The following is a 27,255-nucleotide window of genomic DNA, read 5'->3' on the forward strand; positions in this document are numbered from 1 at the left end:
CTCCCCCCCCCACCCTCCCCCCCCCCCTTCCCCCCCCCCCCCCCCCCCCTCCCTTCCCCCCCCCCCCCCCCCCCCCCCCCCCCCTTCCCTCCCCCCCTCCCCCCCCCCCCCCCCCCTCCCCCCCCCCCCCCCACCCCCCCTCCCCCCTTCCCCCCTCCCCCTCTCCCCCCCCCCCCACCTCCCCCCCTCTCTCCCCCCCCCCCCCTCCCCCCCCCCCCCTCCCCCCCCCCCCCTCCCCCCTCCCCCCCCCTCCCCTTCCCCCTCTCCCCCCCCACCCCCCCCCTCCCCCCCTCCCCTCCCCCCCCCCTCCCCACTCACCCCCCCCCTCCCCCCCCCCCTCCCCCTCCCCCCCTTCCCCCCTTCTCCTCCCCCCCCCCCCCCCCACCCCCCCCTTCCCCCTCTCCCCCTCCCCCTCCCCCCTTCCCCCCCCCCCCCTTCCCCCTCCCTCCCCCCTCCCCTCCCCCCCCCCTCCCCCGCCTTCCCCCTCCCCCTTCCCCCCCCCCCTCCCCCTCCCCCCCCCCCTCCCCCTCTCCCCCCCCCCCCCCCCCCCCCCTCCCCCTCCCCCCCCTCCCCCCCTCCCCCCCCCCCCCCCTCCCCTCCCCCCTTCCCCCCCCCCCCTCCCCCCCCCCCCCCCACCTTCCCCCTCTCCCCTCCCCTTCCCCTCCCCCTGCGCTGGGCTGTTGCCGGAAGCCGGCGCGGTGAGTCAGAGAGAGGAAGCGCCGAGCCGGGCCGCCCCTCACAGGATGCTCGGAGCTCGGAGCGTCTCTGCCCAGAGACGGAGCCGCCGGCATGGGAGAGGTGAGTGTAGAGGCCGGCGGTGCAGCTGCCGAGACCCAGCCAGACTCCCTGTGCGGCCGGGATGTACCGGCGAGAGTCCGGGGCCTATGGCCGGGCGGGGCGGGGGCTTGGAGCCAGGGGGCTGCGGGCCGGGCCGGGCCTGGGGTCCACGGCCTGGGTCAGTGATCAGTGGTCTGGGGTCTGGGTCAGTGATCAATGGTCTGGGGTCTGGGTCAGTGCTCAATGGTCTGGGTCAGTGCTCAATGGTCTGGGGTCTGGGTCAGTGCTCAATGGTCTGGGGTCTGGGTCAGTGATCAATGGTCTGGGGTCTGGGTCAGTGCTCAATGGTCTGGGGTCCTTGGCCTGGGTCAGTCAGCCCGGTCTGGGGTCAGCGATCAATGGTCTGGGTCAGTGTTCAATGGTCTGGGGTCTGGGTCAGCGATCAATGGTCTGGGTCAGTGTTCAATGGTCTGGGGTCTGGGTCAGTGATCAATGGTCTGGGTCAGTGTTCAATGGCCTGGAGTCTGGGTCAGTGATCAATGGTCTGGGTCAGTGTTCAATGGCCTGGAGTCTGGGTCAGTGATCAATGGTCTGGGTCAGTATTCAATGGTCTGGGGTCTGGGTCAGTGCTCAATGGTCTGCTCAGTGATCAATGGTCTGGGTCAGTGTTCAATGGCCTGGAGTCTGGGTCAGTGATCAATGGTCTGGGTCATGGTCTGGGTCAGTGTTCAATGGTCTGGGGTCTGGGTCAGTGCTCAATGGTCTGGGGTCTGGGTCAGTGCTCAATGGTCTGGGGTCTGGGTCAGTGATCAATGGTCTGGGGTATACAGCCTGCTTCGGAGATCCATGTCTGGGGCCCATAGCCTGGGTCTCGGGGTCTATGAGGTTTGGGCCTGGGCTGGAGCCTGGTAGGATTGGGGTTCTGTTAAAGGAATCGGTGTGAGTTCAGCATGTGGGGTGACGTGATCTGGATTTGGTCCCTTCAGGGATTTGGATTTGAATCAAAGATGAAGGTTGGGGGGTAGGGCTGTGGGGTGGCGGTAGATTTGTATGGTCAGGGTTGCTGCTCTCGGGTCCTGACAGTTGGGGGCTTGTTTCTCCTTTCTTGCTAACACTCAAATGTCTCCCTCTCTCCCCCAGGAAGGGGGCTGTCAGGGCCATGCTGGCTGGGTCCGCAAGCAATGCAGCCGCGGGCTCCTGGGGGGTGGCTGGAAGGAACGCTACATCCGACTGGACAGAGGCCGCCTCCTCATCTACGAACAGCAGGTAAAACATTGGGGCCATGACTCGAGATTCCAGCTCTGTGATCATGGCTTGTGTTTAATGTTTCCTGGGTAATGGGAGTTGGCCTCGGTTAACCCAGAACTCTGAGGACTAGTTTACCTCTGGGAGTGGTAGGATTAAATTGTAAGTTAATTAGGATTTGGTAAAAAAAATTGTAAATTGTGCTTAGTGTGTAGAATTGTGCTAGAGTGCGGGGGTTGCTGGTCGACAAGGACTCAGTGGACTGAAGGGCCTGTTTCCGTGCTATATCTCTTAATAAATTAAAAAAAACCCGCTTCAATCCAGGAATTTGGGGTCTTCTCTGGTTTCTCTTGAGCAAAGAGGTTATTATCTTTCTGGATGATTCGCATGATCAAGATAAGGAGAAGAGCCCGTTTCCATACTCATCACCTGCAGGTCTTGTACCTGAACCTGGTTTGCTTCCAGATCTGGTATATGTGGTTAGCCTCTTGTGGTCATTCTCTGGGGATTTCGGGTCAGTTTTTTTTTAGCCTGGGGGCTCACATCATTCGGTACACATCATTGATTTTTTTCCCTAGGATGTGATCTCAGTCACAGGGTTCGGAGTTTGCCTCTGATTACTAGCTGATACTGATTTGGTGTCTGTTTCTCTTGGATTCTGAGGATTGCAGTCCGTTAACAGTTTCCCTCGTACCAAACTGAAAATCATACTACCGTTTCAGGGTGACATCCAGTGTGAGGAGACAGTGGACCTTGCAAAGTACCAGTGCTGTCAGGAGCTGCGAGGATTGATAAAGAAAAGAAAACAATTTAGACTGGCTCTTGTCCGTAGCACAGGAACTAAGGTAAGTAACTGTTGGATAAGAGTATCAACATGGACACATTCATGATGGGAATTAGCACAGGGGACTGCATAGTGGTGGTAATGATTGGCTGCAGAATTGGAACATGCAGTGGTGTCAAGAGCAGGCTAAACTCTGAACGATGGTGGACTTAGATGCAGAGTGGTTGTATGTGCTGCGTTCAGCATAGCTGGAGTTTTGCTCGATCACGTTTCCCAAACAGGAATACATTTTGTGCGAGTGATGAATTAGGGAACGGTATTTCATTTGGAAATTGACAAGCAGAAAAAAGAATTGTCTTAGATTTAAGCAGTGTTGGGTAAAGATCCTGTTTCCATGTTACCTCTATGCACTAATCATTGTCACCACTGTCTTATAATACAGCAAATGCTTGATTGAAATTGACAAGTAATCACTTCTGTTGACATTTATGCAACGATACGCTATTAAACAATATACCTTTAGTATTTTGGCTTACAGTAACAATAATACGTTTATTGCTATTGAAAAGATCCTGTAGGGAAAAATAACATTGCAAATCTGAAACTCCCCAGCCTCTAAACCTCTTCCCCATTGCAAATTGTCGTGATAAGATTAATTTATTTGACACAAAGTTTCTTTGCAATGCAACTATTGTGTTACAACAGACCTATGTGCGTCAAACGGGCTTTACACATTCTCCCTGTAACCACACATAGGTCGGTAGTTTAAACAGCTTCTGTAAATTGTTTGCTTGATAATCAAAGAGTTTGATTGATAATCTTGTTGTTAAGGCATCTTTGGGAGGTGGTGGTGGAGCAGAATGACCATCAGATTTTACTTTGGGGTTGAAAGTGATGTTCAATGCACAGATATGGTTACAAATCTACACCAAGGGAAGAATGAGAGAAGTGTTTACATTGTTGAAAGGCTTTACAGTGGACTGCGATTGAAAGAAATAATGCACAAATTACAAAACAGTATTGGTAATTCCCCCATGATCTGCATCCCAGATATTGAATTGGTGGTGTCAGAGACACACGTTACGATCTTTCAAGATTTTACAGATGCTGGAATTGTTGCTTGTGGTTTGATGGGTAACAAATGTGACTCCACTGTTTAAGAAAGGAAGGAGAGATAAGTTAACACAATGTTAGCCGGCATCGACAAAGATATAATGACAGAACACATGGAAAATAATATTAGGACTTTGCAAAGTCAATATAGATTTATGATACATCTTTGATTAATCTATTGGCTATTCTTTGACTATGTACATAGTTGAATAGAGAACCAGTTGATATGGTGTATTTAGATGTCTGAATGACTTGGGATACATTTCTTGATAGGCAATTAACTGACAAGTTTAGAGCAAATGGAATTGGGAGGCAGGGTAATGTGCTGAGATTGATTGTGAATTGATTATTGGACAGAAAACAAATAGGGAATCAATGGATCCATCAATTTGGCTGGTGATGACCATTGGCTGTATCTGATTGGCCGGCTGTTACCAGTGGACCTACAGGGACTGATGTTTGAGTTCCAGCTATTCACAATCGACATAAGTGAAGTTAAATAATTTTAGGTTTAGGTTTATCATTGTCACATGTACAAAGGTACAATGAAAAGCTTTGTTTGGCATGCTAACCAATCAAATCAGATAATATACGTAAATACAATCTAACCAAACTCAAGTGCAATATGCAGAGCAAGAGAAAAGATACAGAATGCATCTTTCCCAGTTTGCTAATAATACTGAACAAAGTTGATTTGAGAATACAGAAGAGTATGTATAAAATTCTATCAATCAATCAATCAACTCTGATTATTAATAACCCATTATCTGTTATTTGCACTTTATCAGTTTATTTATTCATGTGTGTATATATTTATATTATGGTATATGGACACACTGATCTGTTCTGTAGTCAATGCCGACTATGTTCTGTGTGCAAGAATTTAATTGTCCTATTAGGGACACATGACAATAAACTCACTTGAACTTGAACTTGAACTAGTCCCTGGTGAGATAGGAGTTTACAGTCCTAATGGCCTCTGGGAAGAAATTCCTTCTCATCCTCTCTATTTTCACAGCATGGCAACGGAGGCGTTTGCCTAACCGTAGCAGCTGGAACAGTCTGTTGCTGGGGTGGAAGGGGTCCCCCATAATGTTGCTGGCTCTGGATCTGCACCTTCTGGTGTACAGTTCCTGCAGGGGGGCGAGTGTAGTTCTCATAGTGCGTTCGGCCGAACACACTACTCTCTGCAGAGCCTTCTTGTCCTGGGCAATTCCCAAACCAGATTGTGATGTTTCCGGACAAGATGCTTCTCACAACCGCTGAGTAGAAGCACTGGTGGATCCTCAGAGACGCTCAGAATTTCTTCAATTGCCTGAGGTGGTAAAGGCGCTGCCTTGCCTTACTCACCAGTGCGGTAGCATGTGATGTCCATGTCAGATCCTCTGAGATGTGGACGCCCAGGTATATTTAAAGCAGTTCACCCTATCCACAGTATCCTCATTTTCTTCAATGGTGTGTATGTCCTCGGATGATGTGCCCTCCTAAAGAATTAAATATTCTTTTGAATGTCTCCAACTTGTTATAGGTTTACCTGTTAATAGTTTAGGTCTCAAAGAAGTTAGCCTCACTTAAGAACTGCAGATGCTGGTTTATACCAAAGATATAGACAGTTTCACGAGCTACAAGGAAAGGTATTGGGATAGGTGATATTAAAATAGAAGCTTGGTCAAAAATAAGGTATTTAGGAATGTCTTGAAGGATTTGTACAATCTATAGGAAAATCATAGTCACAATTAGTTTTAGCATCCTTCTCGCAAGTCTTAATTATTTCTTGATTTATATTCTCTGACAGTGTAGCTGCCATCAAGCTCCTATAGATAATTCCCATCATTTTCTTGCTCTTTCTTACCTCCAACCGTTGATTCTACTTCTTTGTCATCTCAGCCATGATCATCTCTCACACCTAAACCAACCAATTAACAGAACCATACCATCTTCTTTTCCTACTTATCTATCCTTACAAATGTTAAGATCCCTGGATAATTCAGTCCCCAGCCTTGGTCATCATGCAATCACATCTCTCCAGTGGCTATTAAGCCAGACATTCTCTGTGTGCCATTAGTTCATCTGTCATTATGAATTCTGTGTGCATTTGGGTAGAGCTTTTAAACATGCTTTTTCACCATTTTCTCCACTCTTGCCTTTTCACGCTGTTCTTTCTCGTCCCACTCTGGTTAGGGCATCCAAATCAATACCTGCACAATTATCTTCCCCTTTTCCTTTCCTTTCTGGCATCTGAATATTCCATTCCTCCCTTCCTCCCCTATGCACACACATGCTCACACACATCGGGTTTTAGTAGCATTTTGGAGATTTGTTGTTGATACAGGAATCCCTCTCTTTACAAATTGTTGCTGTCACACAATTGATTCTATGTGTTCTCAATTTACAGGTGGTAGGAAGAGGACGGGGAACAGGGTTCATGGTTAGATTGATGGTGGAAAGAGTGGCTGGAGCCAAAGGAGAGAGTTAGCAAGAGCCAGAGTGGGAACAGTTGAGGAGGTGATATTGCATGTGTGAGTGACTAGAGGGATTAGATGTGGTGAGAGGAGGGAGACTGCTCTGAAGAATTGGAAAAGAAGAGTGCCCACAAGAGCTAAAGAGAGAGAATAGGCTGGTGAGAGTGGGGGCATAGAAAGCACCTGAGATAACTGTGAGAGGGAGTGGACTGACGAGGATGGGAGAGAGGATGGGCTGACAAGAGCTGGGGTGGGGTGGGGTGGGGAGAGAGAGAGAGTTGGTGGGTACCCTAAAACAGTACATTATGTATGTTATTATTGTCTTATTTTACTGATGAGATTAATAGTATATTTCATTACTTTCATTTGCATTTTTGATCAAAATTCTTGAACTCCAGAATGTAGCAAGTGGCTTATATTGAAAATAATGGGATACACCTTCCAATTTATGAAATATTAATGCAGATCACAACACTAATGTGGCCAAATTTTCACCTGATGAATCGTTTATCCAGTAAATATCCCCTTGCATGACAATGACAACTGGAACTTGTCCCTCCAATTTCAAGTCGTCCTCCAACCCCAAGGAGATATCTTTATCCACGGCACTGGGCAGCCACACAACTTTTGAAACTTATGCTTGTGACTTAACAAGACCGCATGTAGATCCTTCCTGTGCTATTCCTTTTCACTCTTTCAACATGAATGGCTTCCTGTATCAGTGCTATAGTCAATTTGTGTAATTTCCTAAGGTCTCTGCTCCTATCTGCAATGTACGAAGGCAGAGACTCCAGCAATACCATATTCTGGATCCCCAACTTGCCTCACTCCAGACCCAGCCTTCTATCCCTGACCTCTGCTCAAATATACATTAAACAACTTATGGAATGTGACTTCTTCCCAGAACAAACTAATTTTATTATTTCCTGGATGTTATCCTTCCTATCAAACTGTGAAACTCTGATTGCAGCTCATTAAATATGAGAGCAATTTCATCTGATTGCAGATATCTTCTGCCAATGTGGCTGCTGTGGAACACAATGGTTCCTAACACCCTCCACATTACTAAACAGCAATACATCACCTGCCCAACCACCTCGGCTACAATTCAATTTATTCTATCTGTAATTACATTTTCATCTATTTATAACTTTAATTATAATTTAGATTAATTAATAATCTGGTTGTAAAGTACCAACTGTGGTTACATTGTTTGCTGTATATTGTAATTTACAGTAAATGTATTTAAATCGGAGAGGAAGAAGCTGCAAAACCTACCAGCTAATAGTCTTCCTGTGATGTTACACACCGATTTTCTTCCCATAATTGGGAACACTCGAGTTGATTGTACCTTCTGGTACCTCTCATTAATTCATCCCTCCCACATAAGACACCAATGCAACACCTTTTTGCCTACTCACAGCACGAAAACACGCCCTTTGGCCCAACTTGTCCATGCCGACCAAAATGCCCCATCAATGCGAGCCTCATCTGCCCGCATTTAGCCCATATCCCTCTAAACGTTTACTATACATGTCCATATTCAAATATCTTTTAAATGTTGTAATAGTACCTGCCTCAACTATCTTCACTGGCAGCACGTTCCATATACCTGGCAACCTCTGTGTAAAGAAAGTTACACCTTAGGTTCCTTGATGCCCCTACTCTGAGTACATATTGCAATTACACAAGAGGTTTAAGTTTACCTTAGGATTTAAAAAGGTAAAGTACATTTGTAGAGTCTTTTTCAGTGCAGACAGTTACCACGAAGAGGGAGAGATTTAGTACTTGAGGAAAAGAGTTTGTAACCAGTGTCTTGGGCGGATATTCAGGGTTTCATGTAATTCAGATGCCATCAAATGATCTAGTTTATTAGCATAAATACTTTCAATGTAGTTCACCACAAGCTTTCTCTTCAGTACCATCTTGGCAACGTGAGCACTGCTTGGGCTCAGCATGAAAAATATTTTCGTTAATATTTCCATGTATTGATAAAAGAGTTTGGCCTTTGGAATACACTATAACTTTCTTAGCTTAAGATGGACACAAAATGCTGGAGTAATCTGCACTATCTTTAGTATAAACTGGCATCCACAGTTACTCCAGCATTTTGTGTCTATCTTTGGTATAAACTAGCAGTCTGAAGTTCCTTTTTACTAGCTCTCCATGCAGACACACAGTCTGTGTACCACTAATAAAGCTCTGTTGCAATGCTGCCTGTGATTGAGAAAGATTTTCAACAACTCATCTAGGCAGCACTGTGGCACAGCTGGCAGAGGTGTTGCTTCACAGAACCATAAACCCAGGTTTAATCCTGACCTCAGGTGCTGTCTGTGTGGAGTTTGCACATTCTCCCTGTGACTGTGCGGATTTCCTCCCACATTCCAAAGACGTGCAGGTTTATAGGTTAATTGTCCTCCATAATTTGTCCCTAGTGTGTAGGAAGTGGGTGAGAAATGGGAATAATGTTGAGCTACTGTGAACGGGTGATTAGTGGTGAACGTGGGCTCAGTGGGCTGAAGGGCCTGTTTCCACGCTGTATTTCTAATAAACTACTGGCTTGATGATCTGTGTGGATTTGTGGCCATATATATATATTTCTATGATCCTGTTAAATTGCTGCGCTGATGTATGAAGCAGTGACTTTAGCTCACCTCTGGAATTCATCATTTGGTCTATGTTTAATTGTATAAATTGTTGTGCTGAATGGTGGTGTTATCGGATGTAAAATGTTATCATGTCATCGTGAGAATATATAAAGAAATTGTTATGAAAATCTAAGCAATGCTGAAGGTATTTTTTTATACGAGAGCTAAATTAACTAACTTACTGAGAAAGCAGAAGGTTACTGTAAGGAGAAGTGGACTCTTGCCCCAAGATGTTTAAGTTAACATAGAGGTATGTGGCGTCAGCAATGGCTGCCTCGCCAGCAGCCTGTCACGTCCCCTTTCTGTTTTTATTATTTTAAGTATGTTTTAAATGTGTGTTTCAATGTTTCTTGGTTAGTTTATATGTGTGGGGGGAGGGGGGAATAAGGGAAAACTTTTTCAGTTACTTACCTCGACGGAGATGCGACTTTCTCAGTGTCTCATCACCCCCCCCTCCCCCCGGCAGCCTAACAACTGGAATGGTGCGGCCTTTCCTGGAGACTGGCCTGGAGCTTCAAGCCACAAGTTGTGGCGTGGAATTTAACATCGCGGAGCTGCGATCCTTTGCCGAGGATCACCAGAAGAAGTGCTCCAACCACGGGGCATGTGGACTTTTAACACCGTGAAGCCGCAGTCTACGGGAACTCCATGCCGCGCGCGGAGTGTTCCGATCCATCCCGACGTCGGAGTTTCGATCATCCCGAACATCAGAACAGTCTGGAGCGGTGAACTGCGGAGGGTTCAAAGGCCCCGACCAAGGGTAAACAAAGGAGGAAGATAACTGAACTTTATTGCCTTCCATCACAGTGAGGATTGTTGATTCCACTGTGGTGGATGCTTATGTTTAATTATATTTTATGTGTGTATTGTGTTCTTTTCACTTAGTATGGCTGTATGGTAACTCAAATGTAACTGTATCTCAATTGGTTAAGTGACAATAAATGCGAACTTGAACTTAAAAGAAAATTGCATGCAAGCCTCTCGTTTCCAATTGGTATCTATTGACTAATAAATGAAACTACTTTATTTTATTTTATTTCTCACATGGAAATTTGAGTATTAAAGGTTGTTTCACAGTTTGTGAAATGTGAAAGGCTCCCTGTAATCATCCCTGTACAAGTTAGCCAATAGTATCTGTGAGATTAACTCAGCATACAGAGTTCCTTTAGCGTTAGGAAATTGTGTCATTGTTCTGTGTGTTGCAGTCTGGAGTTCCATTGTATAGTTTTGCTTAATTCTACAGTATGTCTCTCGTTCAGAGGTTTAGGCAGAGCTCAATGTTACTTGTTTTTTGTGGTAGGAACAGTCTAATGAGAACTGGTGACTACGCAGCAGATGGTCACTTGGATGACTGAATATGACATGCTGGTGCACTCGAATGACCAATCTGAATACAGTTCAGCTGTCTTGATGTGCACTGGCTTGATAAAGCTATATTGCAATTGTCTGTATTTAATTAATTTTGCAAAGAACCCAACTTGGCCTCCTGTCATTCTCCCTTCCTACCTCTGCAATATGTGTTTGGCTGACTATTATCTTTGGCAGCATCTTTGGAGAGAGGGAATGGGTGATGTTTCGGGTCGAGACCCTTCTTCAGACCTGACCAGAAAGGTCTATAGGAGCAAAGAGGTCCTTCTGCAAATGCAATATGGACAAATCGTGGGCAGGTGGGACAAGTGTAGCTGGGACATGTTGGCCAGTGTGGGCAAGTTGGGCGAAGGGCCTATTTCCACACTGTATCGCTCTATGACTCAAGTTCCAACAGATTTGTCAGGCAAAATATCCCCTTCAAAAAACCATGCTGACTACGGCCTTTTTTATCATGTGTTTCTCAGTACCTGGAAACCATAATAATCATCAAATCTACCAACTACTGGTCAGGCTTCTGGCCCATAGTTTTTCCTCTTTTGCCTCTCTACCATCTTGAACAGTGGAGTAACATTTGCCATTTTCCAGTCAAACCCAACAAATGAGGGACGATCTTATTCAAACAGGAAAGATCCAAAGAGGGCTTGACGGGATACATTTTTAAAATTCACTAGTTGGAGAATCTCAAACAAAGAGAGATAGCTACAAGATAAGGGACCAGTCATTTAAATTGCAAGTGTATCAACATTTCTTTTCACAGTGGGTGTGACTTTTAGACAGATAGACGTAGGACCGGTTTAGAGGGATATGGGCCAAACGCAGGCAGGTGGGACATGTTGGCTGGTGTGGGCAAGTTGTGCTGAAGGGCCTGTTTCCACACTCTGTGGCTCTATGTATGATTCTAGAACCCTTTGCTGAGTCAAGTTGCTTTGCAGGAATCCACAGCCCTTTAGATACTTTTCAGGGTGGGGGTCTGGCATAGATCTACAGATGTTTGTTAGTGAGCAGGTATTTAAATGTTTGTCGTGCCCTGGCCATTAAAGGAGAGAAAGCAATCAAGATTTGATATTGCAGGACCAAATCCACTTCGATCTAATAACTGGTGGTAGACAAAAATGCTGGAGAAACAGCGGATGAGGCAGCATCTATGGAGCGTAGGAAATAGGCGATGTTTCGGGTTGAAACCCTTCTTCAGACTGATGTGGGGGTGGGGGAGGAAGAAAGGAAGAGGTGGAGACAGTGGGCTGAGAGGGAGCTGAGAAGGGGAGGAGAAAGTAAGGACTACCTGAAATTAGAGAAGTCAATGTTCATACCGCAGGGGTACAAACTGCCCAAGTGAAATATGAGGTGCTGCTCCTCCAATTTACGGCGGTCCTCACTCTGGCCATGGAGGAGGCCCAGGACAGAGAGGGCGGATTCGGAATGGGAGGGGGTTGAAGTGCTGAGCCACCGGGAGATAAGGTTGGTTATTGCGAACCGAGCTGAGGTGTTTGGCAAAGCGATTGCTAAACCTACGCTTGGTCTCACCGATGTAGAGCAGCTGATACCTAGAGCAGCGGATGCAATAAATGAGGTAGGAGGAGGTGCACCTGGAAAGACTGCTTGGGTCCTTGAATGGAGCCAAGGGGGGAGGTAAAGTGATAAGTGTAGCATTTCTTGCGATTGCAAGGGAAAGTGCCCGGAGAGGGGGTGGTTCAGGTGGGAAGGGACTAATTGACCAGGGAGTTACGGAGGGAGCGGTCTGTGGAAAGCAGACAGGGGAGGAGATGGAAAGATGTGGCAAGTGGTGGGATCACGTTGGAGGTGGCGTGAATGTCGGAGGATTGTTTGTTGTATGTGACGGCTGGTAGGGTGGAAGGTGAGGACAAGGGCGACTCTGCCCTTGTTATGCGTGGGGGGATGGGGAGTGAGAGCAGAGTCATGGGGTATAGAGTAGACCCTGGTGAGAGTCTCATCTATGGTAGAAAAGGGGAATCCCTGTTCCCAGAAGAATGAGGACATCTCCGATGCCCTGGTGTGGAACACCTCATCCTGGGTGCAGATGCGGCGTAGATGGAGGAATTGGGAGTAGGGGATGGAGTCCTTACAGGAAGCAGGGTGGGAAGAAGTGTAGCCCAGATGACCATGGGAGTCAGTGAGTTTATAGTGGATGTCGGTCAGTAGTCTGTCACCTGCGATGGAGATAGTGAGGTCAAGAGATGGTAGGGAAATGTCAGAAATGGTCCAGGTGTATTTGAGTGCCGGATGAAAGTTAGTGGTGAAATGTATGAAGTCAGTGAGTTGGGTGCAGGAGGTAGCACCAATGCAGTCGTCGATGTAGCGGAGGTAGAGTTCGGGCATAGGGCCACGGTACGTCTCGAACAAGGATTGTTCGACGTACCCGACAAAGAGGAAGGCATAGCTGGGGTCCATGCACGTGCCCATAGCTACGCCTTGTATTTTGAGGAAATGGGAGCAGTCAAACGAAAAGTTATTAAGGGGAAGGACAAGTTCCACTAGGCAGAGGAGTGTATCAATAGATGGGAACAGAATCAGCAATCTATCTGTGCTGTGAAGACTAGATAATTACAGATAGTTTGGGAGTGGTTTGAAGATAAGGTACTACCCAGTATTCCGCAGGTTTCCGCCTTCTGCAGGGATCGTTCCTTCCGCAACTCCTTGGCTCACTCATCTCTAACCCTCACTCATTTAAGAATAAGGAGTAAGCCATTTAGAACGGAGACGAGGAAACACTTTTTCTCACAGAGAGTGGTGAGTCTGTGGAATTCTCTGCCTCAGAGGGCAGTGGAGGCAGGTTCCCTGGATGCTTTCAAGAGAGAGCTAGATGGGGCGCTTAAAAATAACAGTCAGGGGATATGGGGAGAAGGCAGGAATGGGGTACTGATTGGGGATGATCAGTCATGATCACATTGAATGGTGGTGCTGGCTCGAAGGGCCGAATGGCCTCCTCCTGCACCTATTGTCTATTATTTCTTCCCACCCAAAGTATTGCTTCCCCAGGTACTTTCTTCTGCAACTGTAGGAGATGCAAAACCTGTCCTTATACTTCCTTCCTCAACTCCATACAAGGACCCTGACAGTCCTTTCAGGCTAGACAGAGATTCACATGCACCTCCTCTAACCTCATCTACTGCATTCGGTATTCCCGATGTGTGCTCCAGTGCTTTAGCGAGACCAAACATAGGCTCACTGACTGTTTCGCTGAACACATACGCTCGGTCCATCTAGGCCTATGGGATCTTCCAGTTGCTAACTATTTCAGCTCCCCTTCCCATTCCCACACTGACCTTTCTGTCCTGGGCATCTTCCATTGTCAGAGTGAGACCACCTGCAAATTTGAGGAACAGCACGTCATATTTTGCTTAGGTAGCTTACAACCCAGTGGTATGAACATCGAAGTCTGTAATTTTAAGTAACTTCTACTTACACTCCCCTCCCCTCCCTCCTCTTTTGTCCACACCTGCCCTTCGCCCACCCTTGCTGTTTTACCAGTTCCACACATGGTTTCTTTTGAGATCACACCTTCCCTTGGCAACAATGGGGCCACCAGGCACTCTCTGCCTGAGCACATTTGTGGATGGCCCTGAGTGGTCCTGGTGTTTCCTCGCCTCTAGCTCTTCACCTCCCCCCCCCCCCCCCCCCCCCCCCACCCCCACCTTTCAGTCTGAAGAAAGGACCCGATTCGAAACATCATCCATCCTTTTTCTCCAGAGATGCTGCCTGACCCGTTGAGTTACTCAAGCACTGAGAGGCAGATCAGGGGACAGTCCTTGGAGAGAGTATGCCGGCAGAAGAAAAATAGTTGCATAACATTGAAATGACTAAAGAGATTCAGGGATGGTTAGCTGTGGGTTGTTCTCAAGGGAAATGAAACAGGAATTGTGCACTTGAGGGGGTATTTGCTGGGACTAATAGAGGAAGTTGCAGTAAGAAAGAATTAATTACTGGATTTTAACTTGTCTTTCCCAAAGAAAGGGTTAGGATTCATGAGCAAGCAGATTTCCAGTTTGTCATGTTTGGGAACTAAGATAGACACAAAGTGCTGGAGTAACTCAGCGGGTCAGGCTGTATCTCTAGACAAAAAGGATAGGTAACGGATTGGGTTGGAACCCTTCAGTCTGACGAAGGGTCTGACCCAAAACAACACGCATCCTTTTTGTCCAGAGATGCTGCCTGACCAGCTCAGTTACTCCAGCACTTTAGTATAAACCAGCATCTGCAGTTTCTTTGATGTCCACCATTGGGATATAATTTCATGCCAAGTTTGGGAAACACTAGAGATTCCAGTGTTGGCTACCCACCTAGGAATAGAGGCAGGAAGCACTGGCAGGTGCAAAATGGACATGTTCAGAACACAAGGGCATTAGTAGCCCTGGGATAGGAACAGATTAGGTTTAGGATTATTCTTGTCATGTGTATCGAGGTGCAGTGAAATGCTTTGATTTTGTTTTGTTTTGAGATATAGTATGGAAACAAGCCCTTCAGCCCACCTACTCCACACTGACCATCGATCACCTATTCACACTAGTTCCCTGTTATCCCATTTTTGCATGTACTCCCTACACACTGAGGGTAGTTTTACAGAGGGCTAGTAAATCTATAAACCTGCATGTCTTTAGCATGTGTGAGGAAACATGAGCACACAGAGGATAAAGTCACAGGGAGAACATGCAAACTCCGCACAGACAGCACCCGAGGTCAGGATCAATCCCGGCTTTTTGCCATTGTGAGGCAACAGTTCTACCAGTGGCGCTGCTGTGCTGCCCTAATTTGCATGTTATCCAATCAGATCAGATAGTACTTTACATAAATACATTGGTCAAACTTATGCACAATAGATAGATGAAAGGGGAAGATTCAGTGCAGACTATCATTTTCAGCATTGTAGCACATCAGTTCCATAGAATGCATGTGTAAAATTAGAAGGCCATTTAGAGATGCAAATAGTTCCCTAAAGAAAAGAAAAACCTAAAATATTCCTGATTGTGGAACTAAACTCTAAAATAAAACAGAGCTTGCCTGAAACAGTCAGCAAGAAGTTTATGTGTGGATCGGATATTTCAGCTGTTTCTTGCAACAATGACAAATATTGCAGGTCAGAGCTCTCCGACTGCACATCTGAGTACTGCTTGAATCTGATGAACGTTTTGCCTCTCCAACCCTTTAGGTTGTGAGTTCCACATTCCTGGGTGAAAAATATATTTACCTCGTCTCCAATCCTTTCACAAATAAAGTGATATTTGCTGAGGTCCTCCGTGTTCATTCTATCTAGGCCCCTCATCATTTTATGACCTTGGAGATTATACTCTGTCTTCAATCCCAAAGAAAGTAACAGTAAATTATCTAATCAAACAATAGCTACAGTTTTCCATTCTGGCAACATCTTTGTAGATCTCCTCCACATCCTCACAATCATATCTTTCCTGTGAAATGGTGATTAGAACTATGCACAGTTTTCAAACTGTGAACTCTGACCTGAATAATGTTGTACACAGTTCCAGTGTGATCTATTGTATTCTATACAAATAAAGTATCCCATATACCTTTTTAACCTTAGTTGACTTGCTAGACTTGAAGATCTGCAGATATACACATGAAAATCCCTTTCTTCATTCACATCACTCAATATACTCCCATTCGCCTCTCAAAATGCACTGTATTGCACTTTTCCTGATTTAATTCAATTGACCATTTTTCTGACTAAATGTTCAGTATCCTGGAGGGATAATGAAAGAGAATTGATGAAGTGTAGCTGTTTCTCTTGTTTTTCAGGTACCCGAACCAAAGTTTCAAGTTCCAAATGCTGAAGAAAAGGATTTGTGGCTGACTGCCTTAAATGAAGCAATCAAAGAGGCCAACAATGAACAGTTTGATCAGGTGATTGTTTTCAGTGTCAGTAAACTGCTGTGCAGACTGGATTGGTAATCAACTCGTGGCCCAGGTGTTATAGGGTACAGCAGAAACAAGACAAGAATCACCCTCTGTTCACATTGAGCCAATTCTGTGAAACACAAAGTACTGGAGTAAAGCAGTGGGTCAGGCAGCATCTCTGGGGGACATAGATATGTGACCCTTATGTCAGTCAGGACCCTTATGGAGCATGTAAAAGGATCCAACCCAAACGTTGCCTATCCATTCCCTCTACAGATACTCCCTGACCCACTGAGCTATTCCAAAACGTTGTGTTTTAATCAAGATTCCATTTGCAGTTTCTTGTGCCTCCCTGTACACTTCTCACAGAAATGTTAATCTTCATGAGAAGGTCCATGTGGCATCTTACACAAAATGGTGTACCCTTTATCCTTACTATATGGACAGATTGATTGTGATCACGTATAGTCTTTTCTTTGACTGGACAGCATGCAACAAAAAAGATTTTCACTGTACCTCAGTACATATGACACTAATAATAACTAAACTAAACTAATTTAAAAATTAAAATCTAAAAGGATGCCATTGATCAGGCATGTAGGCATGTCAGCACAGTGATGACAGTAAATAATTATACATTATCACATGGTCTTACGAAAGCTCAGCATCCACGGTTTCCAGTTTCACTTCCCAGGGGCTTACCAGTCTCTCGCTTAGATCAGATAAAGAGAGGAACACTATTTCCTGTACAGTGAAGTTAAGAACATAGACTTAAAGTGATGGAAAAAGGCAGGGAATCTGAGAAGAAATCTTCTTACATAGAATAGTTAAGCACTGCAGTGCATTGCAATGTTGTGAAAATGGAGAACCACTCACTGCACTACAGGAATTAGAATCACAGAATGGTTTAAGCAGAGACAGAGGCCTTTCATCCTATGAATTCTCTGCCAGTTCTTTGTGGAGAAATCCCATTAGTCCAATATCCCTTTTTCCTTGCGGCTCGGCAATAAATCCCACTTAAATGCCCATAGAACTGTTCCATCACCCTGATAGGCAGTGCACTCCAGTGCTTCACCATTCTGTAAGTTTGTATGTTTCCTTTCATATCCTTGTGTCTTTTCATATCATTTTAAAGTCTGTCTTGCCTGGATCTCACTGTAATGGGAATAGGTTCTCTCCATTGATCTTGCATAAGCACATTATGATCATCTATACCTTCCACAGTAACACCATAACACTGTAACCTCATGGTTAAAATATTTCATTCATGGATCCATTCCAGTCAATCTTTTCTAAACCTTGTCCTATTTCTACACATCATTCCTCAAGATAAATGACTAGAATTGAATGCTATACTCAAGTAACTTCAATTTGTTGCTAAATTATGTTATTAAATATTCAAAATAACCATAATGATTTAGCCATGGAAACATCTTAGGTTGCTGAAAATCTGAAGTAAAACAGAAATTGTTTCAAATACTCAGCAGGCCAAGTGACATCAGTGCACAGAGAAACAGAGTTAACATTTTAGGATTATTGGAGTTTTAAGGGCCTGTCCCACTTGGCGATTTTTTTCGGCAACTGCCAGCATCATTGACTGACGTATCAGGGTCAAAATCTTTTGGTGACACTGATATGACGCCGGCAGCCTACTTTGCCATCTTCATTCTCAATGTGATCTGTTACTTTCAAATATTTTTGGCCATATAATATCACACTTTTCAGTGTTAAACTTCAGCTGCCACTTGTCTACACATCATGTTAGGGTTAGGTTAATGCACTATCACCATCCTCTTCAGTTTGAAGACATATACAGATTTTTTAAACTCTATCCCCATTAATATATGTCCCAGTGTATATCTCAAGGAAACCTCTTCCTACAATTTCCACTCCTTAATCCCATTTCCTAATGATGTTACAACTGACCCTTTATTTTCCCCAGGCATGATTCTGATCATTTTTTTACGCCTTTGTCTGATATTTCATCAAAACAATTAATAGTTCAATTCACTTCACATTTTTAATGGCAAAGTTAAATTATGAAATGTGTAAAACAAAGAAAATTAGATGCTGTGGTAAGGGATAGAATTTAACGTCCTATAATGATCACAGTCTGAGGTGGTTTGCTGCTGTTTGCCAATGATAAAGCTTTTACTTGACCGATTTATTCTGGTAAAAGTTGCTGTATGTTGCAAAGAACCTGAACCCCAAATTATGCTGATGCACAAAACGGAAGTAGAGTGAAATCTGTCAGGACTGTCCTTGCCTTCATTTTCAGATCATAAATGTGATCAGATATCATACCTGCAGTGTCAGCAGTGTTCTGTCAAGCCCCTGAATATTTTAGCATCATTTACTGAATATTTGTGTTTAGGTTACAGTGGATGAAAAAAATTCTCTGGATCACTTGACACGTAACAGAGTGAAAATAAACCACAGCAGAAGACCACCAACCAGACAACATCGAAGAGAAGTAAGTTCCGCTGTAAAATTAGAAATTCCTTGTGTGGAGCACATACATTCACTTGCAATGTTCACAAGATCCACATGACAACCACGTTTTTAAACAATTAAGAGTTACATTCAAGAATGTTACACATCAAGGTTCAAGATTAATCAACCACTGCAGTTAGTAAGAACCAAATATTACAGCATCCGATGTGACACAGTCAGGCTTATCAAAACACTCTAAGCTTCCAGCTTCATTTCCTGCCTTGGGATCCACCCACCTGGAAAGGTCATTGGTACAAAAAACATTCACTTGTTAAAAAAACCATTTAATTGGTCAGAGATTATGCACTTGATCCCTGAATTTTGATCTATGTTAGAAACATAGAAAATGGGTGCAGGAATAGGCCATTCGGCCCTTCGAATCATGGCTGATCATCGAAAATCAGTACCCCATTCCTGCTTTTTTCCCATATCCCTTGATTCCCTTAGCCCTAAGAGCTAAATCTAACTCTCTTGAAAACATCCAGTGAATTGGCCTGTTCCTGTTATTGGGGAAAAGTCAACATTTTGTCTTCACAAAGGTGATGTGGATATTGTAAGAACCTTTTTTGTTTTGAATTAGCTTTGTTGACAGCAAAAGAAACCAAGTGCTGGAATAACTCAGTGGGTCAGGCAGTATCTTTGGAGAACATGGATAGGTGAAGTTTCAAATCGTGACCCTTCTTCAGACCGTTCTCCAGAGATGCTGCCTTACTTTGTGTCTTTTTTTGGTAAACCAGCAAATGCAGTTCCTTGTTTCCAGATTTATTGCAATTTTGATTACCTATCACACTGAGTCTCTTGTGCAGAGTAAGTGAAGCAAGGACCAGAGGCCATAGGTTTAAGGTGAAGGGGGAAATATTCAATAGGGATCTGAGAGGTAGCTCTTTCACACAAAGGTGTATGGAACAAGCTGCCAGAGGATGTAGTTGAGGCTGGGACTGGCCAAATGTTTAAGAAACAGTTAAGACAGGTACATGGATAAGACAGGGATATGGACCAAATGCAGGCAGGTGGGATTAGTGTAGATGGGACATGTTGACCAGGGTGTGCGCAAGTTGGGCTGAAGGGCCTGTTTCCATGCTGTATCACTATGACCTGTAACTGACCCATCATTTGTAGTTCTTAAGCTCCACTTTCATTCTGTCTTGTACATTACATCTGCCGTGCCATTTAACCACGTTATGGGCTGAAGGATCATCTAATGAAAAAGGGATGGAAAGGCCAAATTATCTCTCTATAGTTTTGACCTCTGAGGTTCCTATGTACCTGGGGTTAGTATTCAGGGGTTGGGAATTTGATTGAATCCCATCTCTCAGCAAAATTTGGTTAATGAAACACAACATTAGATGAACTCTAAAAATGAAATAAAGCTGATGCAGAATGCTAGATTTTGGAAATCTGAAATTAACAGAAAACGACTGAAAGGCATCAGATTAGACGTCATTCACGCTGAGTGAAGAGTAAACACTTCAGATAACAATTGCTCAAGAAAGGGTTATTAAACATTAGGATTAAAGAGGAACCAGCAATAATGTTACAGAAACTGAAGTAGCCCACTCATGAAGATCATGGCCAACTTTTACCTCTTTACTGCAACCCTATCTCTAGATTCTCTTGATGTCTAAAAAACAATTAAGACTGTTTCCTGACACCACTGAACCCTCGGGTGGAGTATTCCAAAGGTTCACTACACTCTGGGTGGAAAGATTTCTCCTCTGGCCTGAATTGCTGATCCCTGGTTGTAGATATTACAGTAAGGGGAAACATCATCTGCTGAGCTCATTCGAACATAGAATGTAATTTATGATTCATATCATTCAACATTTTTCTTTAGTACAACTGATTTCTGCATGGATTTCCCCCTAAAGCAGTGTTTACTCTATTTTAATGTGTATTGACCTGAAATTGCCCATACTCAATCAATTGCTGTTTTATATTGAGCTATAATTCTGAAATTGAAGTCCCAGCCCTCTCTGTGAAATTTGACTGTTCACTTGCCAGTGTGTCAGCTCCTCACCTAAACTGTTTTAGAGATTGCTGCTGTTAAATACTTAACAGATCAGGCAGCAGAGGACAGATGACATTTCAGGTCGATAACCTTTAGATTAATCTTCTGATTCATTTGTATGAAGGAGGGCCCCAGCCTGAAATGTCATTCTCTCCCCCCCCCCCCCCCCCCCCCCCCCCCACCCCCCCCCCCCCCCCCCCCCCCCCCCCCCCCCCCCCCCCCCCCCCCACAGATACTGCCTGACCTGCTAAGTTCCTCCAGCACTTTGAGTTTTGCTCACGATTCCTGCGTCTGCAGCCTCATAGGAATCCACGTATCAATCCACACCTGATTCATCAGCTGCTTTGTCACCTCCAAAGATGCTGCCCAGCCAAATGTATTGTTCTTCACTTTTCTGTTGGCTCAATTGTGTTGCATCTCAGCATGTTAAAGAGTAATTATGCGCTCTAATCAATTCTTTTTAAATGGTAGGTTGCCACTGCTGTGTCTGATGGAATGCAGAGATTGGAACTTGGTGCTCAGAATCTTATAACTGAAGACAAAAGTGAAGAGAATTCAAAGGGAAATGTTCGTGACCATGCCAACACGAATAGACCTATCCTCATGCCTAAGGTGAAACCCAGTAATGCAAAAGTCAACATTGGGCCAGAGGTTTTGGACAGCCAGGGCAAGGAGCCTGTGACCAAGGAAGGGGAGGGGCCTGTGACCAAGGAAGGGGAGGAGTCAGCATCCAATGAAGGGGCGGGGCCGATGACCAAGAAAGAGGCGGAACCGGCGACCAATGAGGACAAGGAGACGGCTGGAGCAGACCCCATAGAATGGGAAAATGCAAATGAATCTGATTGCCAAGCAAATGTATCCAGGGGTGATGAAGTGAAGAAGCTATCTTCTGAAACAAACAGTATTAGTTCACTTTCTAGAGCAAATCTATCCAGAGTTAAATGTTCTTCCATGGGGAATCTCTTGGGCGAATCCAAACCGAAAGGAATGAAGAAAGGATTCAATGCCTATTTTGCTGACCTAAAGAATGAGAATGTGGCAAAAATGGAAGGTGAAATAGCGTTGGAGCTAAAAGTAACACAGAAACTTCTCCATCAAGTGACTCAGGTCTTGGATCCAGGTAATGACACACCTGGTGAGCAGAGTGATGCCACACAGAATGGCCAATCAACCAAGCATGCCGCGCACTTACTAAACGAAGCTATGGCCAAATGGTCAGAGGCTGACAAAGTCTTGCAGGAACTTAAAGATTTAAAAGAATTATGCAAGAAATCTGAGACACTCACCTTGGAGGAGAATGTGAGACGCAAAAATCTGTTGATTATCCACAGAAGAAGTATGCCATAGTTTGACTCTGTAATGTACAGGAATGCCAGTACAAACTTGCTGGTAGACTAATTGTTATATCCAAATCTTAAACCAGGTTTCTTACATTATCTTAAATTTGTCTGCAGTAAGTGGACAAGAAGTGGGAGAGCTATGCAGTTGGCCAGAACATCTTTGATGAAGTAATAGATTTTTTGTAAAATAATTATTTGTATGGTATTGAGCTGAGAATCTGGGATCATGCAATGATCACACCAGTATGGTTATGCTAATCACCAGCTTGACTGCTACAGAGTCAAACATTTTGCACACGCTCAGTTTTTTAATCTTAGCTAATAAGAGCTTCCTCAGATTTTTTTTGTTCTCATTTTCCTTTGTTCTTGTTGTTTCAACTCTCTAGCTTTCCTGTTGTGTTGTTCAACTATGATTTGCAGCAAATGCAGGGGTTCTAGAGTTCCCTCTGCATGCTGTATGTCTTTTTTTAAATTATCCAATGGTATGATGAAGGTTGTTACAATAGATTTATTTCTGACAGTCGTGATGGCAAGAATGTTGTTTGTGAGTCCTGTTGTGAAGGAGACAGGCTACTGAGTCTATTCCTGCCCAGGGTCAGAAGGCAATTATGTTCAAATTCAGTAATCATTAAAATATGAATGTAAAGTTGCTGATTTGTAATTTCCAGTCAGTATTTCAGTTACCGCAAGTATTACTGTATTTAATTTAACTGCATTGTTCAAACAATATTTGTACAAGTATTTCTGCAAAAACACGATTTGTAAGAAACCACATTTTCAAAGATTGTGTTTTAAAAACAACTGTCATTGGGGATAAGAGGGGGTTAGGGGCTAGAATGTTTCAGATTTGCAATAATAGTTATTCTTCCTGCAGGATTTTCAAAACTAAAGGTATTTACAATAGCTACAAGTTTTGTTACTGCAAACTACAAATACTGAAGGTTGCGTATTATTTTATTTAATGGAGCATCATTGTACAAGTGTCAATACAAATGATTCGTGTCAATTTCCAGTGGCCTCCCACATTGAAACCAGCAGCTGCATTCTGAAGAGAGTCTTATTACTGCATGGAGGTTACATGGAACAAAGTATTTACTCCAAACTTGTTTTCCCCAAGACAGCTTTTTTCCCCTGCTTATCAATTTCCAAAGTAATTTAAACGTGGCTCTCTACAGTTTGAGATTGAAATTGCATTATAACCAATTTGCGCTATGGAAACAAGCATTATAGCAGAACTACCTGTATTTCTGTGACCTCCAATTATTTTTACTGCCAGTATTAATAATTATGCAAAAATAAAACAAAATGACTGTCTTAGTATATACCAAGTGGAATGTTTTATATATCCTACCAATTAACACTGGCTTATTGCTTTATTTATATTTTAACCATGTTTATATTTTTCCGTAATGAAGTAAATATACCATGAAATAATGTAGAAACATTTTAAAATAAAATGGCATTCTGTCAACCACAGTATTAAATGCGTTAGGATTTATTGAATGATTTGGGATATGCCAAATTTTAAATGTTCTGATGTGGCTAGGACTAATACCACTTCGGATGCTTTACTGTTACTCCTGAAGTCCAACATGTACTCCTGCAAATGCCTCGCCAATGAGTTTTGAATTGTTTGTAGAAGGTCCATAAAGCAATCCTTGAAATGGTCATGATTGTGTGGCTGGTTTCTGGAGGTTTGCTTCCCTGCTCTTATTGTGTCCCAGAATCTGTGGAGTTGTGTAACTACCTGACACAACAAGCAACGACTTACCCCCAAAAGCTGACCCTTTCCTGGTGCAATCCCTCAGTGTTGTATTTTACTTTACCACCAACAACATAGGTAGCAAGAAGAATGAGGTCTTGCAGGCAGAATTGCAGTAAATGTTAGTAAGTAAAGAAAAAGGAAGATAAAACAGATGTAGATGGTGTCAAGGAGCAGTTTCAGTGAGAAGAGGACTTTTAATAAATCAGATGGATTGCACCTCCATAAGAATAGAACCAATATTCTAACGGGAGTTTGCTGGTGCTACGGAGGGGATTACAGAAGGAGAAGGAGACTACTTTAGCAGGGGGTTGTGAACAAGATTAGCTGCTAATATAAATGGGTATATAAGTAGTAAATGGGCGGTACATGGAGGAGACGTATTAAGCACGAAAATGGAACTTGCATGTGTATGCAGAAAGCAATGATTAAGGAACAAAATGAGTACTCTGCATCTGTCTTCAGGGAAGGGGGTACTTCTACAGTAATAGTGGAGCAGAAATAATAGTAATGTTAAAAATGGATAGTATGAAGGGTGTTGGTGAATTAAAAATATGAAAACCACTTGAACCAGAATGCTGCGCATCCAAGGATTTTGACGGATGTTTAGGAGGAAGTCACAAAGGCAATGTCATCACAGTTTAATGTTCTCTCTATAAAGATGGTGCCAGAGAACTGGTGACAGTTGCAAGCGTTACATCCTGTTCAAAAAATATAGAGTAAGCATAAAGTACTGGCTGATCTATTTAGCCTTGGTAATGGGAACAGTTTTAGAAACATTGAACTGTGGCACGATTAATGAAGGCAAACCCACACCCTTACATTAAGTGTCAATTATGTTTAAACAGTCTGATGGAAGTTCTTGTTGCAATGTTGGATGGAATAATGAGGGTAATGTAGTCAATTGGTGTAAATGTATTTCTAGAAGGCGTTTGATAAGATGCCACAGAACAGGCTTATCAGCAAAATTTAAACATGTATTAAAGGGACATTGATGAGATGGATATGAAGTAACAGAACAGAGGGTATTGGTTGTTCTGTCAGAAGGAAAGGAAATAATGGTGTTACCCAGGGAACAGTGTTAGGACCATTGTTTATTTTGGTCTATGTAAATGATTTAGATTGGGGGATGCAACCCACAATTTATAAATTTACAGATGACATAAAACTAGGTAGACAAAAATGCTGGAGAAACTCAGCGGGTGAGGCATCATCTATGGAGCGAAGGAATAGGCGACCCGTACCTTTGATTTTCCGGCATCTGCAGTTCCTTCTTAAACATAAACCTTAGCAGTGTTTTGAACTGAGATGAGGAAAGTGACAGATGATGAAGATATAAACTGGCTAGTGATAGATGATCAGACACTTGGTAGATGGTCTAATCATAAGCGGGGTGATGCATCTTGTTCGAATAAGTGAGAAGTAAGTGCTTTAGATCTTGAGAATCGCTCCAGCCGAGAGCTGGGTTTCACACAATGGGCCAAATGGCCTCCTCCTGCACTGGAACCATCCTATGATTCCATCTCAGCCTACAAATTTGTGTTACAGTGTCTGGAACGGGACTTGAACACACAACCTGTAGGAATAGAACCTTCGCCGCCCTCCATGTTTACAACAGACCAATAACCAGATTACTCAACTGTGCTGAAGTCCTGTCGACGTTTTTGTAAATAACAAACCTGAATGCATATCCGGTGGTGAAATGTTCTTAATGATATAGCTGACATAAGGACCCCATTCCCTTTCTCTTCCCCCAGCCATGCTTTGAGTTAAGGCCTGGGTATTTTCACAATGGCTCTGCGAGTCGATCCCCCAATCCGATCGCTCTCCCAGTGAATGTTCAGCTCACCTCCTTGGCCACAGCCCCTCTGACTGGTTCCACTGATACCGGCTGGAGAGTTACCAGTTCCCCCTGACAATAACCATGTGACAACTACTTGCTAGGTGAACGGCCACCAGCATGACCAACTGAAACGTCAAAGTTCACTTTCACCCAGCATTATATTCACATTCCTCTTGCCTCTGGCCTGAGATAAGTACTCCAGCTCCCTTCCTACCTAGTGCCGTATCGGTGGTTGGTCGTATTTGAATAGTTACAATGAGCGCACACTTTAACTGCTGAAGTAAAAGCTTTTTAACTTCCCAGAGTCAGTTTCCTGCCTGTCCAGTTTCTTTCAGCCCTCACCCTTATAAACGTTTGGTCTCTACAAATGTGATGGTAAGTGAAGTCTAATTTTTTTCATTCAATTTGGTACCGGTTCATTATTATTTTCTTCCCCTCTCCTGACCAATACCTGTGTTAGCTGATCAATTCAATTTGAAGACTTAGGAGAAGATAAACGGTTGATGGCAAGACCTTAAACTGCATTGATGTGCACAGGAATCTTTGGGTTCAGGTCCATAGCCAAACTAGTTTGAATGGTAAAGAAGGTATATGGTACGCTTGCCTTCATTGATTGAGGCATTGAATAGTCAGAAAGTCATGATGCAGCTGTGTCAAACTTTAGCATGCTGCATTTGGAGCATTGCGTGCGATTCTGGTCAAATATGGAGGCTTACCAGAATGATGCCTTGATACGGGATTATTAGCTAAAGGGTTGGAGAGACATGGATTGTTTTCTCTGAAATGCCGTAGGCAGGGTTCGTACACTTAGAACTATAAATTCAAGGACTTTCAAGGTCCAAAAATCCCATTTTCAAAACATTGATGGTTTATCGGAGACCTGTATATAAATTGCTTGGTATTGGATGATTTGATTCTGTACCAGTTAAAAGTAAGTAAGAAGGTTAGCTGGTCACCATGTCAGATTTGATAGAAAATCATGTTTGGCACATCTCTGGTACACAGCAGAAAAAACAACTTTCAACTCAAAGTTCCTTCGAAGTTATAGCTCGAATTATTGCCTAATGTCCATTAAAATTTGGAGTTGAGACCAAAGATCCTATAGCGAGCAAGATAGTCCACTCGACGAAAAAGACATTGTAAGGGCATATTCATGGGTAATTTTTGGCCCTATTTCCGTAACCGGCTTCCGTCTCCGCACCAAAGATCCCACAGGATACTAGTGCGGAGACGGAAGCCGGTTACGGAAACACCCTCGTAAAAATAAAAGTTATTTGGGAAAAATCTTCTCATTTTCAGAATTATAATTTATTAACACAAACTGTTCCCCCGCAACGTTGATTAAACTGCGAGTCGGGTCGGGTTACTAAAATGGACGAAAAAAAGGCCTATGTTCCGCTCCGTTGCGTACTACACGTCAGCCCATTGCATTTAGAAGAAGTGGTCTATCTTGCTCCGCTGTAGGATCTTTGGTTGAGACCTTGTTTTCTGTTGTGTTACTTGTGTGCTCTGATGTACAGACACTGATTTTCAGGGAAATC

The 27,255-nt window shown here is 43.8% G+C and overlaps 1 protein-coding gene and 1 long non-coding RNA gene across 2 annotated transcripts; one reads left to right on the forward strand and one right to left on the reverse strand.

Annotated features, from left to right (window-relative positions):
- The first annotated feature begins 663 nt into the window (after positions 1–663).
- On the forward strand, positions 664–23,585 carry LOC129712508 (pleckstrin homology domain-containing family O member 1-like). The gene is made up of 6 exons (XM_055660974.1): positions 664–798; positions 1,918–2,043; positions 2,745–2,867; positions 16,170–16,274; positions 18,643–18,741; positions 21,241–23,585. Exons 1-6 carry the CDS (start codon positions 790–792, stop codon positions 22,114–22,116), a joined length of 1,338 nt encoding a protein of 445 aa, XP_055516949.1. The 5' UTR covers positions 664–789; the 3' UTR covers positions 22,117–23,585.
- On the reverse strand, positions 2,877–15,934 carry LOC129712509 (uncharacterized). The gene is made up of 3 exons (XR_008726070.1): positions 15,604–15,934; positions 13,685–13,725; positions 2,877–3,958 (listed from the first exon to the last, which is right to left on the reverse strand). It is a non-coding gene; the product is annotated as an uncharacterized LOC129712509 (long non-coding RNA).
- Positions 23,586–27,255: the final 3,670 nt, after the last annotated feature.

Source organism: Leucoraja erinacea, chromosome 33 (assembly GCF_028641065.1).
Source record: "Leucoraja erinacea ecotype New England chromosome 33, Leri_hhj_1, whole genome shotgun sequence".
Taxonomy (NCBI): domain Eukaryota; kingdom Metazoa; phylum Chordata; class Chondrichthyes; order Rajiformes; family Rajidae; genus Leucoraja; species Leucoraja erinaceus.